The 13,943-nt window shown below is 48.9% G+C and overlaps 1 protein-coding gene across 3 annotated transcripts in view; it reads right to left on the bottom strand.

The window, feature by feature from the left end:
* Nucleotides 1–13,943, bottom strand: part of NEDD4 (NEDD4 E3 ubiquitin protein ligase) — a 1,992,497-nt gene that overhangs the window by 600,116 nt on the left and 1,378,438 nt on the right. For all 3 annotated transcript variants that reach the window (XM_086958341.1, XM_086958342.1, XM_086958340.1), the window contains one exon: nt 2,841–2,906. In XM_086958341.1, the coding sequence (XP_086814467.1) occupies nt 2,841–2,906 (66 nt within the window). The remainder of the gene's footprint in view (nt 1–2,840; nt 2,907–13,943) is intronic.

Raw genomic sequence — 13,943 nt, forward strand, 5'->3', positions numbered from 1 at the left:
GGCGATAGGCCCCCGCAGGATTCAAACCCAGGCATCTCTACTTGGCACCAGGAGTCAAGATTCAAAAGAAGTAGAGACAAAAGTCTCAAAATAGTTAGTCAAAAAGTGACTAGGGTACACGCTCTAACCGATCTGCGCTTGCTGCCGCGGAAAAACAAAGAACTGACGTCAGCGCACATGGGTGGCGCCTAAGTAGTCTCTGTGACGTCATCTCATCGCTTACGATGCCAGCGATGGACACGGAGTCGCACAACACCAAATACTGACACGCAGGGGAAAAACTTTCCGGATCCAGTCTGACACCTGGGGATATTCTAAGGTAAGGAATCTATCACTAACGTGTCTCTTTCAGATTAATCTTTTACCAGTCTTCTTGCTTCTTCTGGTGTATGTAACAAATTGCTCTTTACATTTATTTTTAAGCCAGCTGTATAAACTAGCATGCATTTCGGCTTTAGAGCTTTTAGATTTTGTTACAAATCACTGAATGTTTTTGTTTTTCAAATAGTCAGGAAATATACATTCATAGGATTCTAAAAATGGAAGTCGCTAGTTTGTCAAACTTCCTATAAAATGTCTGTTGATATAGTTTAGGAATCTAGCTATGAGCTTCATTGTAGATGTTCCTAGAGGGGGTGTTGGGAACCAGTGCTCTCTGGGCTCTTTCTACTGTAATCATTGATGACAGAGCCTGGGGTTTAAGAACTTCCATGATCCAGTTGTCAAGGAATGAGTTTGTTGACATTCCTCCTGGCCTTTCAGAAAATCCTATAAATCTCAGATTATTCCTTCTGGAGCAGCCCTGGATATCCTCTAATTTGTCTTCCACAATTTAATTTAACATTGTTTATGTCACCACCATTTCTTTTAAGGTGCTCACCTCTCTTTGCAAACCTTTGACATCCTTTTTGGTTGTTTGGACTTCTTCGACTACCTTCCCTAATTAAGGTCACCTCAATCTTCACTGCATCAATTTTGTTTTCTAGTACTCTCCTTGGATTTTGTCTGACTAGAAGCAGATCAGGCATCATGGGCTCACTAGATTGATCATTTAAGTTAGTTCAGAGTGAATTACTTGTCTGCTTCATGTGTCCTTTGAGGCATGTAATGGAGGGGTTGCATATGGGTAATGGAATTAGTTTGAGCATGTTTGGCAATTTTGTATTTCTGCATTCTGAGAGGGTTATGTGTGCTGAAACAAATGGTATAACAGCACAGGTGGTCAACTGCTTGAAACTATCACTTCCAGTAGCTAGTCTCTCTGTCAGTTATAATGGGCAGGTCACTTGCGCCACACCAAAATATGTTTTAATGTTTTGCTACTGCGACTGCAAGCAGTATCCAATGTATTAGTGCAGATTGTAATTAGGCGAGGCTGGGTCCAACATCCAACCTTCCTTCTTATACATGGTGTGTAGGAAATGTTTTTAAAGCCCAGGGGCAGGCAAACAATGAGCGGGCACTCTTTGTGATAATAACTTGCCAATACTAGGCACAAAGGCTGCACAGCTACACCAGGCCCTCCCACACCGCCAAGTCCATGCCATAAATGTTGATCTTGTCATTGCTAGTTTCAGGTTCTCATTGGGCGCAGGGGAATCCCCGGCATCCAGCCTTGTGACCTCCCATGGTTCAATATTCTGTCTGCAGCTCAATCCCTGATGAAGGACAGCTCCAATACAGTAAGAGCATCTGCTGAGCCCCGCAACACTTACCTCTGAGATCTCCTCAGAACCCCAGTGCCGAGCACCTTTCCAGGGACTGGCCTTGTCTGATTCAGGATCCTTTGATGCAGCTCATCACTCAAGCCTTTGCTCTTCTATCTTGGGCCTCACAGTAAGGGGCCATGGTCCGTTCCCCCATGTGTGTCGGACGATGGCTCGACCTAACGATCCCTTGCTATCACTAGGAGTCTGTTGGGCCTAAAGGGTGGCTGCCTTATGCTTTGGCGCTGCTGGGACTTGAGCCCCTTGGCTCCCCTAATCCTCATTCTGGTCGGCAGGTTAATCGCTTGGAGCAATTGGCTCTCATATTTATGGAGTTCTATCCAAGCTGAACCCTCAAGGCCTGCACACACCTGGTCCACCCTTCCACATTCCAGTGAGGGGCAGAAATGAACATTTGATGCAGCTCACCACTCTTCAGGCAGGTCTTGCAGCACCATCTAACCTCTGCTCATCTGGATCCAACCTTACTTTCGTCCCATTATTTGACAATGGCTCGGTCCACCATTTTCTCACTATCACCAGGATTCTGTTGAGCATAATGGTGGGCTATACCCAGTTCCATTAAGCCATAGTGTTGATGAAGTGCAGTTTTGTAGGCAGTTACAAAGTCACAGTCAACTCTTTTTTCTATAATAGGTGATATTACGTACTTTTAAAGCAGCATTGTCTAGGCGTTTCTCTTTAGAGTGTCTTGTTGGTCATCTTGCAAGGCCAGGCCCACACTAATAACTTTACTATATTTTAGAATTTCTGGTAATACAATGCATTCTGTGTGTTATGCATACACAAATAAACATTGTTCATTATCCAGTCAGTACACATGAATACAGCTAAATAATATATTTAATGTTGGTTCTACTCCACAGGAACCATAACTATGTAAAAGAGCATAAAGACACCCAAATGTGCAGCACCACAACACAAAGCTCTGTATCCAGTTTTGGATAATAGTTTCCCCTTGCATCGCTATGAAAACAGTAGCAACAATTTGAGAATAGTAGAAAACTAGTGTTCTAAAAATATATTATCAACTGAATGACGTATAGGGCACAATGTGCGAAAGGCACGTGCTCTGCTTGACGGAAAGCGCTTTTGAGCCAGATAATCACTTACCGTTTTCTTTAACTTTTTTCGGAAATATTCATATTTTCGTTTGTAATCCCTGGAGTAAGGCACAGCCTGTATGGCAAGACAAATATGAGATATATTGAGCAAGGTTCTGCTCACATACATTACATGCAGCCTGGACAAACTTGTGGATTCAGTTTTGTGTACGCAAAAGCATTTACAAAACACAAATAAGGAAAGTAGCACATTATTTATTGCACTTAAAAAACTTTTAATATAGCTCTTATGATTGCTGAAACCTTATTTCCATTATGTATTCCTTTGAATTGTATCCTCTCGCCCAAAATGGATCTGTGTTGCCTTCTCTTGTCTGCTTTGATGATGGAGTTTTGTAGTTTATATATTTGGCTTTTGTCCTGATTTAGCACAGGAGCTCTAGTGTAAGCTGCGATCAGGGAGAAGCTACCGTAGAACTACATATGTGATATGTAGCTCCCGGGAGGTCACCTGTCAAAAACTTACATAAAGGTCTTTAAGTGAACTTCTTTGCTTCTAAAAAAAAAAAATCATGCAGCAACCAAAGCACTTAGATTTAGAATAGCCCACAAACTGGTGAGCGTTAATAATTGTGACAATGTAGGCAGTATTAAATAGCTCTATTAATGAAGGAAAAAGAGACCGAAGAGGATAGGTACATGACCCAGCAGGGCCATTCACTATTGTTAGACTTGGTCTCTAAGTGAACTGAAAGGTCGTTGATATGGCAAAGCTGATCAAGTTGAATGAATGTTGATTCTGTAGATTTAATTCTCAATAGAGCAGTGATGACGATTGATCCTCTTAGGCTGAACTGTGCAATTTCTAAGCCAAATAGATACAGACGTGCAATGTTCCAGCTATTTCGCTCATGCCACTGTTTGTTGGTCTTCTTCTGCCATGGGCACCTAGGTACAAACTTGAGTGGAGTTTTGTGAGTTGAAAAGCAATTGCTGCTGGTGCTTGCAGTAAGTGAATATGATTGCTATATGAAGTGCAAAGTTTACTAACAAAGCATTTGATTGCGTTGCTAACACTTTAACATTTAGGGAGTACTTTGGAAACTTGGATACTCCAACTCATTTATCAATTATAAGCCTAAATATGAATTAGAAACCTGTTAGATGGAAGGAAAGCATATCACCAACTTAAAACTGACCTTATAAATAACAATGAATATTATTTTGGTTTTGGCTAAATTAACATGTAGATAATTCTCAACATTATAATAAGGCAGTCAATTCAGTTGTCTTTTGAGACTTATTCATGTCGGCAATAAAATAATCACATTGTCGACATATGAAACATGCATTATCTTCTCTTTCCCTGAGCTTTGGGGCTAGTGAGCTCATATGGTACAGGCAATCTGGAAAATCACCCACGTAACAAGGCAAATAATAAAGAAGCCACAACATAAAATTTCTTAAACTCTTCCGAGATGAGGCAGTTCACAGCACCGGTGCTCAGGTGCGGGGGACCGCTCCAGTACGTCTTAACGCCCATCCACAGGGTAAGGTGTGTTGCTCCCACAACGGCCATGGCCACAAGACTCCTCTGGGGTGGCAGTGGAAGCACTGCTACCACTCCCACTCTTCCACCTACATCTCCTCAACCGGCAACGCCACCCCAACATCACCCAAACAGCCAAGGACACGCTGGAAGCCATTTGCTTCCAGATGGCCCAGCAAGAGAATTTGGTTTGGTAAGTCCTGTGCTTGTGGGGTTGAGGGAGGATTATGGTGAAATAGTCACACCAGGAGAAAGGAAAGTTTTTCCTTTCCACATTGTCACTCTTCAGTGTATTCCTGTGGCGGGATCACAGGTGGGAAACCAATCATGCAGAAGAAATCCACCCACTACACACCAGTGATGTCTTTTTTTTCCTGAGAGTAGCACCTGTGGGGTCACTCCCCATTTTTGTGGAGATAAGTTTTGTCAAAGAAGTTTTTATAAAAATTTTAAATTAGACTGAAGGCACAATCCGCCCATTATCCCTTGCAGGGGGAAAGCTATCATTAATCAAGGCACGGAGACAGAAAAGCGGAACCCAGCTCTAAGTGGCAATTCACAATTTTCTTTTTTTTTTTTTGGTGTTCAAACTGCTTTATTGCATAATATATAAAGTACACTGCCACAGGCGCCTACAACCCGGAGGCCGGCAGCGTCATATGCAAATCAAGTAACAATCAGTAATACACAGCCCTGGAACCGGCATCCCGGAGGCCCGGTGGCGTTAATTCCTGTCAGTTGAGGAATGCCTGTTGGTGAGTACTCCAAGAAGAAAGGAGGTGAAGAGGAAAGATAGGGAAACAAACAATTGTATCAGGAAAAAGAAGAACATGCAATTAGGATTCACTGCAGTAGAACAGGTTTTTTCATTTTTATCAGTTCCCAACAGTAACCAATATAGTAAGGCTTCGTAAACATGTCAGTATGAAGAATTCCAGGTCGACAGGTGTGTATATGAGCTATTGGCCGTTCATTGCCATATGGTGCTGCAGCAGTTATCATGGTGTCAGGTGGTCATTGAAAGGATGAGGGTCATGATCAGTATCTTAAGGAGTCAATAACATGTAGTGATGAGGGATTGCGGCATGGGCTGGTTGATGAAAAGAAAAAAAAAAACACAATATGGATAGGTGGCTTAGCGACGGAACCGGCACAGAATGTGGTCCACTCGCGGTAGTGCCCAGTGTGTGGTTATCCCCCGTAGATTAACTTGCGGGGCAGTGCACCAGGACAGGAGAAATGAACCATGTATGTGTCAGTAATCTAGGCTCTCTAGCCTCCAGTGTTGGCACTGTAGTTATGCATAGGCTTGCCCGTGCTCCGAGGCATCACTGTCGTCCACCTGAGCCAGCAAGTAGGCGACTAGCGGACTCCAGATGTCCTTTGGTCTGTTAGAGATCGGTAACAATTCGGCAAATGTAATATGTTGTTCCTGGCAGTAAGTCATATCTGATAACCAGTAATAAAACTTCGGTGCCCTGCCTCGGCCCCAGCGGCATGCCACACGTCGCTTCGCCAAGAGTAGCGCGGTGTCATCGAATTTCCTGGAAGATTTCGGTATGTGTGGTGTGTGCCCCAGCAATGTAAGGAGTGGGTCTACCGCAATCGTAACCTTGGTCATTACTGTGAGAGCATCAGTCACCTGCTGCCAGTACGCGTGAACAGATGGACACTCCCAGGCCAAGTGTAGGAAGCCCGCATGTTCAGCACGGCAGCGCTCACATCTGTCGTCAGCAGCCAGTCGAAACCTGAGTTTTTTCACTGGTGTGTAATACAGCCGATGCAGGAATTTATAGTGTATCATCTTAAGTCTACTGCTAGCCGATATTCGAGCCGTAAGGGAACAACAGTAGCGCCACTGCTCATCAGTGAGCGTAGTGGACAGGTCAGTACTCCAGTGCGCCCTTGCTCCCGCCTCGGGCGGCTCGATAGCCGATCTGAGCTGGTGGTACATGCCAGAGACCAAATAAGTCCGGTCCTGCGAGCAGAGCAAAAAATGCAACGGGCGAAGGAGCTCAGGCTCATTTGGGTAGTCAGGTATGATATCCCTCATCCCCTGACGGAGGCGTAGATAGTAAAACACGTCAAGCGGGGTGCGGTCCTAGGTGGCGAAGAATTCTTCCATGGATTTGAATGTCTTATTTACGAACAAATCACCCCAGTTGGTGATATGTAAGCATTTGCAGAGCAGCCCGAAGCCTTTTTCCTGCAATAAAGCGAGCACAGAGTGATACGTTAGGGGCAATGTAGGAGAATATGGAAAGTTGCAGGAAAGTCTCTTAGCTATGCGGCGCCATGCGTCTAGGGTGCAGGAGACAGAAGTATTCAGAGTTTGGATCTCCGACTCTGGGCAATGGAGTAGGTCAGACAGCGGCAAGGGGTGTACGATCCAGTTCTCCACCGCCAGCTGTGGCATGAAGGGCATGGGGACCAACCAATGATATGCGTAGTGCGCCTGCGTGCACAAGTAATAAGCCTCAAGATCAGGTACGTCGAAGCCTCCGGATTCGTAGGGCAGTATGAGCGTAGACCATTTCAGCCGTGAGGCCTTACCTCCCCAGAACAATCGACAGAGCTCTGACCGCAGGGTTTTGAAGAAAAAAGCACCTGGGTAATATGGGATATTGAGGAAGAGATAGAGGAAACGAGGCAGCACTACCATTTTAATGAGGGAAGCTCTGCCAGGCATGGATAGCGGCAAGGCAATTCAGCGATCAACCGCTGTCGAAAGTGCTGTAATTGCCACCCCATAATTGGAGCGGATCGTCTCTTCTCTATCCCGTGAGATCTGTATGCCAAGGTACCGGAGGTCAGTCCGGCACCACTCCAGTGGGTAGTCCAGGGGGAAGTCAGTGACCGCGTCAGTTAGGGGGAAGAACTGCGATTTGGAACAGTTAATGTGTATCCCTGACATCCTGCCGAATACCACAAACTCTCTTAATAGAGGATTGAGGTGAAGATCAGGGTACTTGACATAAAGCGTAATGTCGTCAGCGTACAACAACACATCTATTTGGCATTGGAGGCACTGGACAACCCCTTCACGATGCAGCTGGCGAAGCCGACAGGCCAGTGGCTCGACCGCGATCGCGAACAGCAGGGGGGGCAGGGGGCACCCCTGACGCGTGCCTCTAGTGATGGCGACAGAATGAGATAGGCGTCCATTGATGAGGACCCTCGCCGTCGGCTGTGTATAGAGGAGCTGTATCCAGGAGATAAAGAGTCTGGGAAAACCCATGCTCGTCAGGACTGAAAACAGGTAGGGCCATTCGACCGAGTCGAATGCCTTAGTGGCATCCAAAAACACGGCAGCCACCGGTAGGTCTGGATGAACCGTGCGGAGGAGCGAGAACAGGGTACCCAGGTTATGAGAGGTGGAACGTCCCGAGACGAATCCAGATTGATCAGGCAATACAATCCTGGTCATGAGGAGGGAGAGCCTAGTGGCCAGGACTTTCGCTAATATCTTTACGTCACAATTCAAAAGGGATAGTGGGCGGTAGGAGCTACACGAGCCGGGATCCTTACCGGGTTTAAGGAGTGAGGTGATGACTACCTCTTGCATGGAACTAGGTAGAACGCCATCCAAGAGCGACTCCTCATAGACCTCTCCGAGGACCAGGGCCATGATGTCTATGTAAGTTTTATAGAACTCGGCTGGAATGCCATCCAACCCAGGCGCTTTGCCATTCGTAAGCGACATGATGGCTTCGCGAATTTCGTCGAGTTCGAATGGAGCCGCCAGAAAGGCCCTGTCCCCATCACTAAGCCAGCAGAGTGCCACATCTCCCAGAAAGTCTGCATAAGATAGATCAGCCGCAGCGTGAGTGGTGTAGAGAGTGTGGTAGTGTGAGGTAAAGGCGGCAAGCAGTGTATCCGAGTCCCTGATCTTGTGTCCATGGTCGTCAGTAAGCTCCAGGATGGTAGTTTGGTCACGTGAAGCCCGCGTTAACATCGCAAGAGCTTTTCCCGGCCTGTCCCCCTCGCAATACGGTCTAGCTTGCCAGTGTTTACCCTTGAATTTTGCCTCCCTGTTAGCCTCCTCCTCGTATTTGGACAGTGTGTCCCGGAACTCTGCGTGTATAGTAGGGTCATTCTCCTCTACCATTCGAAGCTCGAGTGCCCTCAGTTCCGTATGTAACTTGCGTATAGTGGCGTGTATGTCCTGCAGGACGCCAAAACTTTTAGATATACAATATCCTCTGATGGTGACTTTGAAGGCTTCCCAAATGTGTTCCACTGAGTCAACGGACCCTTATTCCTAGGAAAGAAGTCAGCTATCTCCTCCCCCAGTTCAGTCCGGAATAGATTGTCTAAGAGTGCCGCTGGTTGTAACCTCCAGTGGGGCCTAGGGCTATCCCACCCGGGTATGCGTGTATGCATCAGGACAGGGCTGTGGTCAGAATATGTTCTCTGCAAGTGTAAGACTCTCAGTACCTCCGGTATGATTTCTGTGGTAACAAGGAAATAGTCTAGTCGTGCCCACGTGCCCGCCTGTGGCGTGAAGTGAGTGCCCTCCCTTCTGGCCGGGTGTAAATATCGCCATATGTCCACTAGCGTTCCCTCAGCAACGATACCCTCCAGGGCCTCCCTTGCCCTGGGTTTGTAATGACTCGCCCCGTCTGCCCTGTCTAGAGTGGGTGCCAGCGCCAAATTGAAATCTCCTCCCCAAGTTATATGGCAGGAGCCTACGTCCATAATCTTGCCCCAGAGTGTGGTGAAGAAGGTAGGCGTGTCTGTGTTAGGAGCATAGCAGTTTATGAATGTGATAGTGTCGCGACCCATTGGCCCCCATAGTAGGGTGTAGCGACCCTCCCCATCTGTCAGTTCCCCACATTTCTGAAACGGTACAGTGCGCCTACGGAGGATGGTAACTCCCCTTGCATATGTGGAATAGGATGAGAATATGCGGGTTCCAGCGCATTTACTTGCAAAGGTGGCCCGCACTTGTGGCGATAAGTGAGTTTCCTGTAGCATGGCAACATGAACTTCCTGTCTGTTGAGATATGCTATCACATCACGACATTTCTTAGCATTGTTAAGCCCTCGTACATTCCATGACATGCAGTGCAATTGTATATCAGATCCTAAGACCGCCATTGACAATGGAGCAGTGGTACATCTCCCTCTGCGCACAGGAAGGTAGCGTCGATCAATTTGCTCAAAACAGTTAACACGACATAGCATGAAGTGGCCCGAAGTATCATTTGACATGTAAGCCCTACCCCCCCAGAAAGGAACCCCCCCCTCACACTACAGCATCCCAATCATGCCTGCAGCCGTCGATTCCCACCCTCCACTCCCCCCCCCTCCCCACCCCCACTCCCTGATTTCAACAAGTTAACAGCTAACATGGGGTACACCCGATAGGGTAACAACATCAAGGGCGCACAGTCACTTTGCCCGCCTATGGCCTCCGACACTGTACCGCCCTCGATGGAGGCCAGGGCTGGGAAAGTGGACCTTGGGATACATTACCACAGGAGTGATGAGTCAAGGCAGTTCCGCAGTGTATGGGCAGCATCCCCGGAGCTCGCAGGTCAATGAGAGAGAACAACAGTGCTGAGCAACAAGAAATCCAGCCCAGTTAGGCAAACATAGTCAGTGTTCATTCTCTGCTGCAGATGGATCTTCATCCCCCTGGTCCGACTCAGCATTTCGGTCACCTCCTCTAGCCCTGCGGAGTGTTTTTAAGTAGTCTTCCGCTTTTTGGGGGTTCGTGAAAAAACGTTGCTTCCCCTGATGTGTAATCCGCAGCTTTGCCGGGTAGAGTAGAGCATAGTCCAGCTGAGCTTCGCGTAGTTTCTTTTTCACAGGGATGAATTTGCGCTGTTCCTCCTGAACCATTGGGGTGAAATCTGGATAGATGGAGAATGTAATGCCATCGTATTGAAGGGTCCGTTGGGTCCGAGCAGCCCTCAGCGCAGCATCCCGGTCGCGGTAATTCAGCAGTCTAGCAATAATTGGCCTAGGCGGCAGGCCAGGTTTAGGGACTGGTGCCAGCGATCGATGCGCCCGCTCAATGATAAATTGTGGTGAAAATGCGTCCTCACCTATAGACCCCTTGAGGAGCTTCTCAACGTAAAGTTCCATTCTGCCCGTGTTTGTGGACTCCGGAACGCCTGTGACGCGAATGTTGTTGCGTCGACTGCGGGCCTCCAAATCCTCGTTCTTCGCCGCTATGACCCTGAGCAGATTGTTCATTCGGGACATTTGCGTGGTGTGAGTGGAAGTGATGTCATCTGTGTCAGATATCCGCTGTTCCGTGGACGTGATTCTTTCCTCGTGACGGTCCACCTTATGAACCAGGGCGTCGAGTCTGGCGGTCATGCCGTCCACTTTTTCCACTACAGTGGCGAAGCCCTGCCGCATTTCTTGGAACAGGTGGTGCAGATCGAGCTCCTTAGCAGGAGAGGTAACAGTGGTCGTGGCAGCAGCGCTTGAGCAGGGGTCAGCAGGGACCGTTTTTGTTGTCTTTTTAGCGCCATCGAAGCTGATTTTTGTTTGGCGGTTTTCGGGGCGCACCATCCTGGCCTCCGAGCTTGGTGTCTTCGCCCACCAGCGCCCCTCCGGTTCAGCCCCCTCCGGGTCTGGTCAGGGAGTATTGCGATATTAAAAGCAGGAGTACCTCACCACAGGAAGCCTTCCACTGGGGTGCCCAGCGTCGGTCAACGAGGGCTGTGAAGGACGCGGGTCCTGTTGTAAGTAGGAGCTAGGGGGCACAGATCAGCAGCCTCCGTCAGCACCAACGCGGCATCCATGGTATATAGGCGATGACAAGTATGGGCAGTGCTGCCACGTCGTGAGAATTCTCTGTTCAGGTAGCTCCGAAATCAGTTCCGCTCACAGAGGTGATAGTGCGACCCACAGGATCACGGCGGGAAGATAGGCCGGCAGTAATATGGATCTTACTGGAGCCAGGTCCAAGCGCGATATGCCCCGGTCGTAGGTGCTAAGAAGCGGTGCAATCGCCAGTGCTCAGGGGCCGCAGCAGAGAGCAGGAGGCAGGGCGGTAAGCAGGCAAACTCGAGGCCCGTCTCGGCAGCACAGTGAGGGTCGTGGGGGCCCCCGTCCCCCCTTGGACGCTGTTCACCAGCAGACGGCTGCGACGACGGTGACCGACTTTGGGGTAGAGCTTCACCAAACTTGTGCAGCGCTGTGGTAGTGTCCTCCCGCTGTCGTCAGCAATCCGCCACCTCTTCTCAGTCGCGCAGATCCCCGGTACAAATAGAGGTGAAGTCTCTAAGTGCGGGCAAAAATAAAAAACTCCCAACCTTCACTCGTAGCAGGGGCCAGGAGGCCGATGAGTAAGCTCTCAGCACACGTTGGTCCGAGGAGCACGGGCAGGCGCCACACAGATGCCGAGTGTACAGGCGCGGGCCGGGCCTACCACCTCATAGCAAGCCCCGACCTTGCGTGGTCTCTCGCAGCCGGCTCTCTCAGTTCGCGACCTCCAGTGTCACCACCGGTCAAACTTCGAGCGGCGAGAACTCCGGCTCCAGCGTCGTCAGCAGACCAGTTTTTCAGTCGAGTGTAGGGGACGACTCAAAGCATCGGATGACAGGCGAAGCGGTGAGTTTTGTAACCTGTGGCAGAGGATAACTATAGGATAGGTGGCCAAGGTGCGGGAACTGCTACGTTAGGCAGCCATTCCGCGTGTGCGCCCTCTAGACCCCCCCCCCCATTCACAATTTGCAGCTCAACTGAGGGATACTGATTCTAGAGCTTACGGGTAAATAGTAGAGACCTTCCGAGAGGGAGTGTCAATGTGAGCTTACGTCAGCTCTGTCGCAGTCTCCGCAGAAAGCCTTTTCCTGCACAGGTACATCATGAAAATAGTTCCAATATAAGCAAATATAGAGGGAGTCATTCCCTGGGGTCAAAGGTGAAGATAAAGTCAAAATCGCACCAAGAGTCAAACATTTAAACAGAACCCCCCCACCCCCACCCCTCCCCGAACCCTCCCTCCTCCCCCCACCCTGGTGGTGGCGTCTATAGCTTGGCAGTGGATAGCCGATGTGGGGCCTACGTAGAGTTGGAAAAGATGTAGGGTCCGAACTGTAGGGAGACAAACTGCTGTTGGCAGTCCCCGTGAGAGAAAGGAGACCAGCGGACCCCATCTAAACTCAAAGTTCTTAAACTCTTCCTTAAAAATATCCGACATGCGTTCCAGGTTAAGCAACCTCCAGAGCCGGGAGTGCCACAGGGATATTGCCGGTGCCTCCTTCTTCCATGCCGCCGCAATAGTAACCTTGGCCGCCCCAATACATAGCCACATGATTCTCTTGTCCGCCCTAGTTTGATGTTCTAACATAGGATCACAGATGCCCAAAAATGTTTCAGCCATGGATGTCGGGATGGGGTACCCAAACATGTCCTTTATCTGAGCTAAGATTTCCTCCCAAAAAGGTCTGATGGTTGGGCAGTCCTACCAAATGTGTTGGAAGTCACCGAGCAGTCCACATTCGCGCCAGCATCTATCCGATGTGCCCGTAAATATTTGTGCTAGCTTGGAGGGTATAAGTACCAGTCCATCATTGTCTTCAAGTGTGCCTTTCTCAGGTCTGTGGATTGGTTGAATTTTAAAATGTCAGACCATAAATGGGCACATTCCTCGTCCGGGATGTCCCGTTGGGCCAGCCCTTCCCACATAGACAGGTACCTCGGTCGGGGGGAAAGTGTAGTGGACAGCAAAAGTTTGTATTGAAATGAGATTGCTCCCTTCATGGACGAGGATTTGACCAGGAAGGACTCAAATTTAGTAAGTGAGCGGGAGGTCCCTCCCGGAACTGGGTCCCAAGGCCCAATGCAGCAACTGGGCATGGTGATATCGCTCAGAGTCTCCAACCCCGTGGTCCCTTTTACAGTTGTCGAATGTAAGGGGGTCAAACTATGGAACAAGTGGGTCAGCGCCAGACATCCCCCTTCCCGCCAGGCATCAAAGGGCCCTTCATGGAGAGCTGGAGGGAACGATGTGTTGAAGTGTATTGGTGTAAAAGGGGAAGGGAAGGAAGACCAGCCGACATCTGCCGACACAGAGTCCCAGACTAGTAGTACGCATAGGGGTGCTAAGGTAGGCATTTTTAGGTCTGTCTTGTCGTGCTCGCCAAATCAAGTCCCAAATCTTTCTCCCTGCTACACTGCGGTCCATATGGAGCCAATGTTTCTCAGACTCTTTCTGTGACCATTCAACCAGAATCCTGAGTTGCGCAGCTTTATAGTAGAGCTGGATATCAGGAAGGCCTACTCCTCCCTCCCGTTGGGGGCGACGCAGCAGGAAGAACGAGAAGCGAGCCCGCCCTCCCTGCCAAATGAAGCGCAGGATCATTGCTTTCACGCGTCTAAAGAAGTCTCTCTCTAGGTCTATTGGAAGCGCCTGGAATAGATATAATAATTTAGGGAGCAGGGTCATCTTTATTGCATGGACACGACCGAGCCAGGACAGAAAGAGCGGTTTCCACCGTATCAGTTCCGCCTGAATACGGATGAGAATGGGAGGGAAGTTGGCTGCATATAGTTTCTCTACTGTCGGTGTCAGCTGCACACCTAGATATTGGATAGAGGATGAAGCCAACGCTAGGGGCGAAAGCGATTGAAGGAGAA

The sequence above is a fragment of the Lissotriton vulgaris genome, chromosome 2_1 (assembly GCF_964263255.1).
Source record: "Lissotriton vulgaris chromosome 2_1, aLisVul1.2, whole genome shotgun sequence".
Classification (NCBI taxonomy): Eukaryota; Metazoa; Chordata; class Amphibia; order Caudata; family Salamandridae; genus Lissotriton; species Lissotriton vulgaris.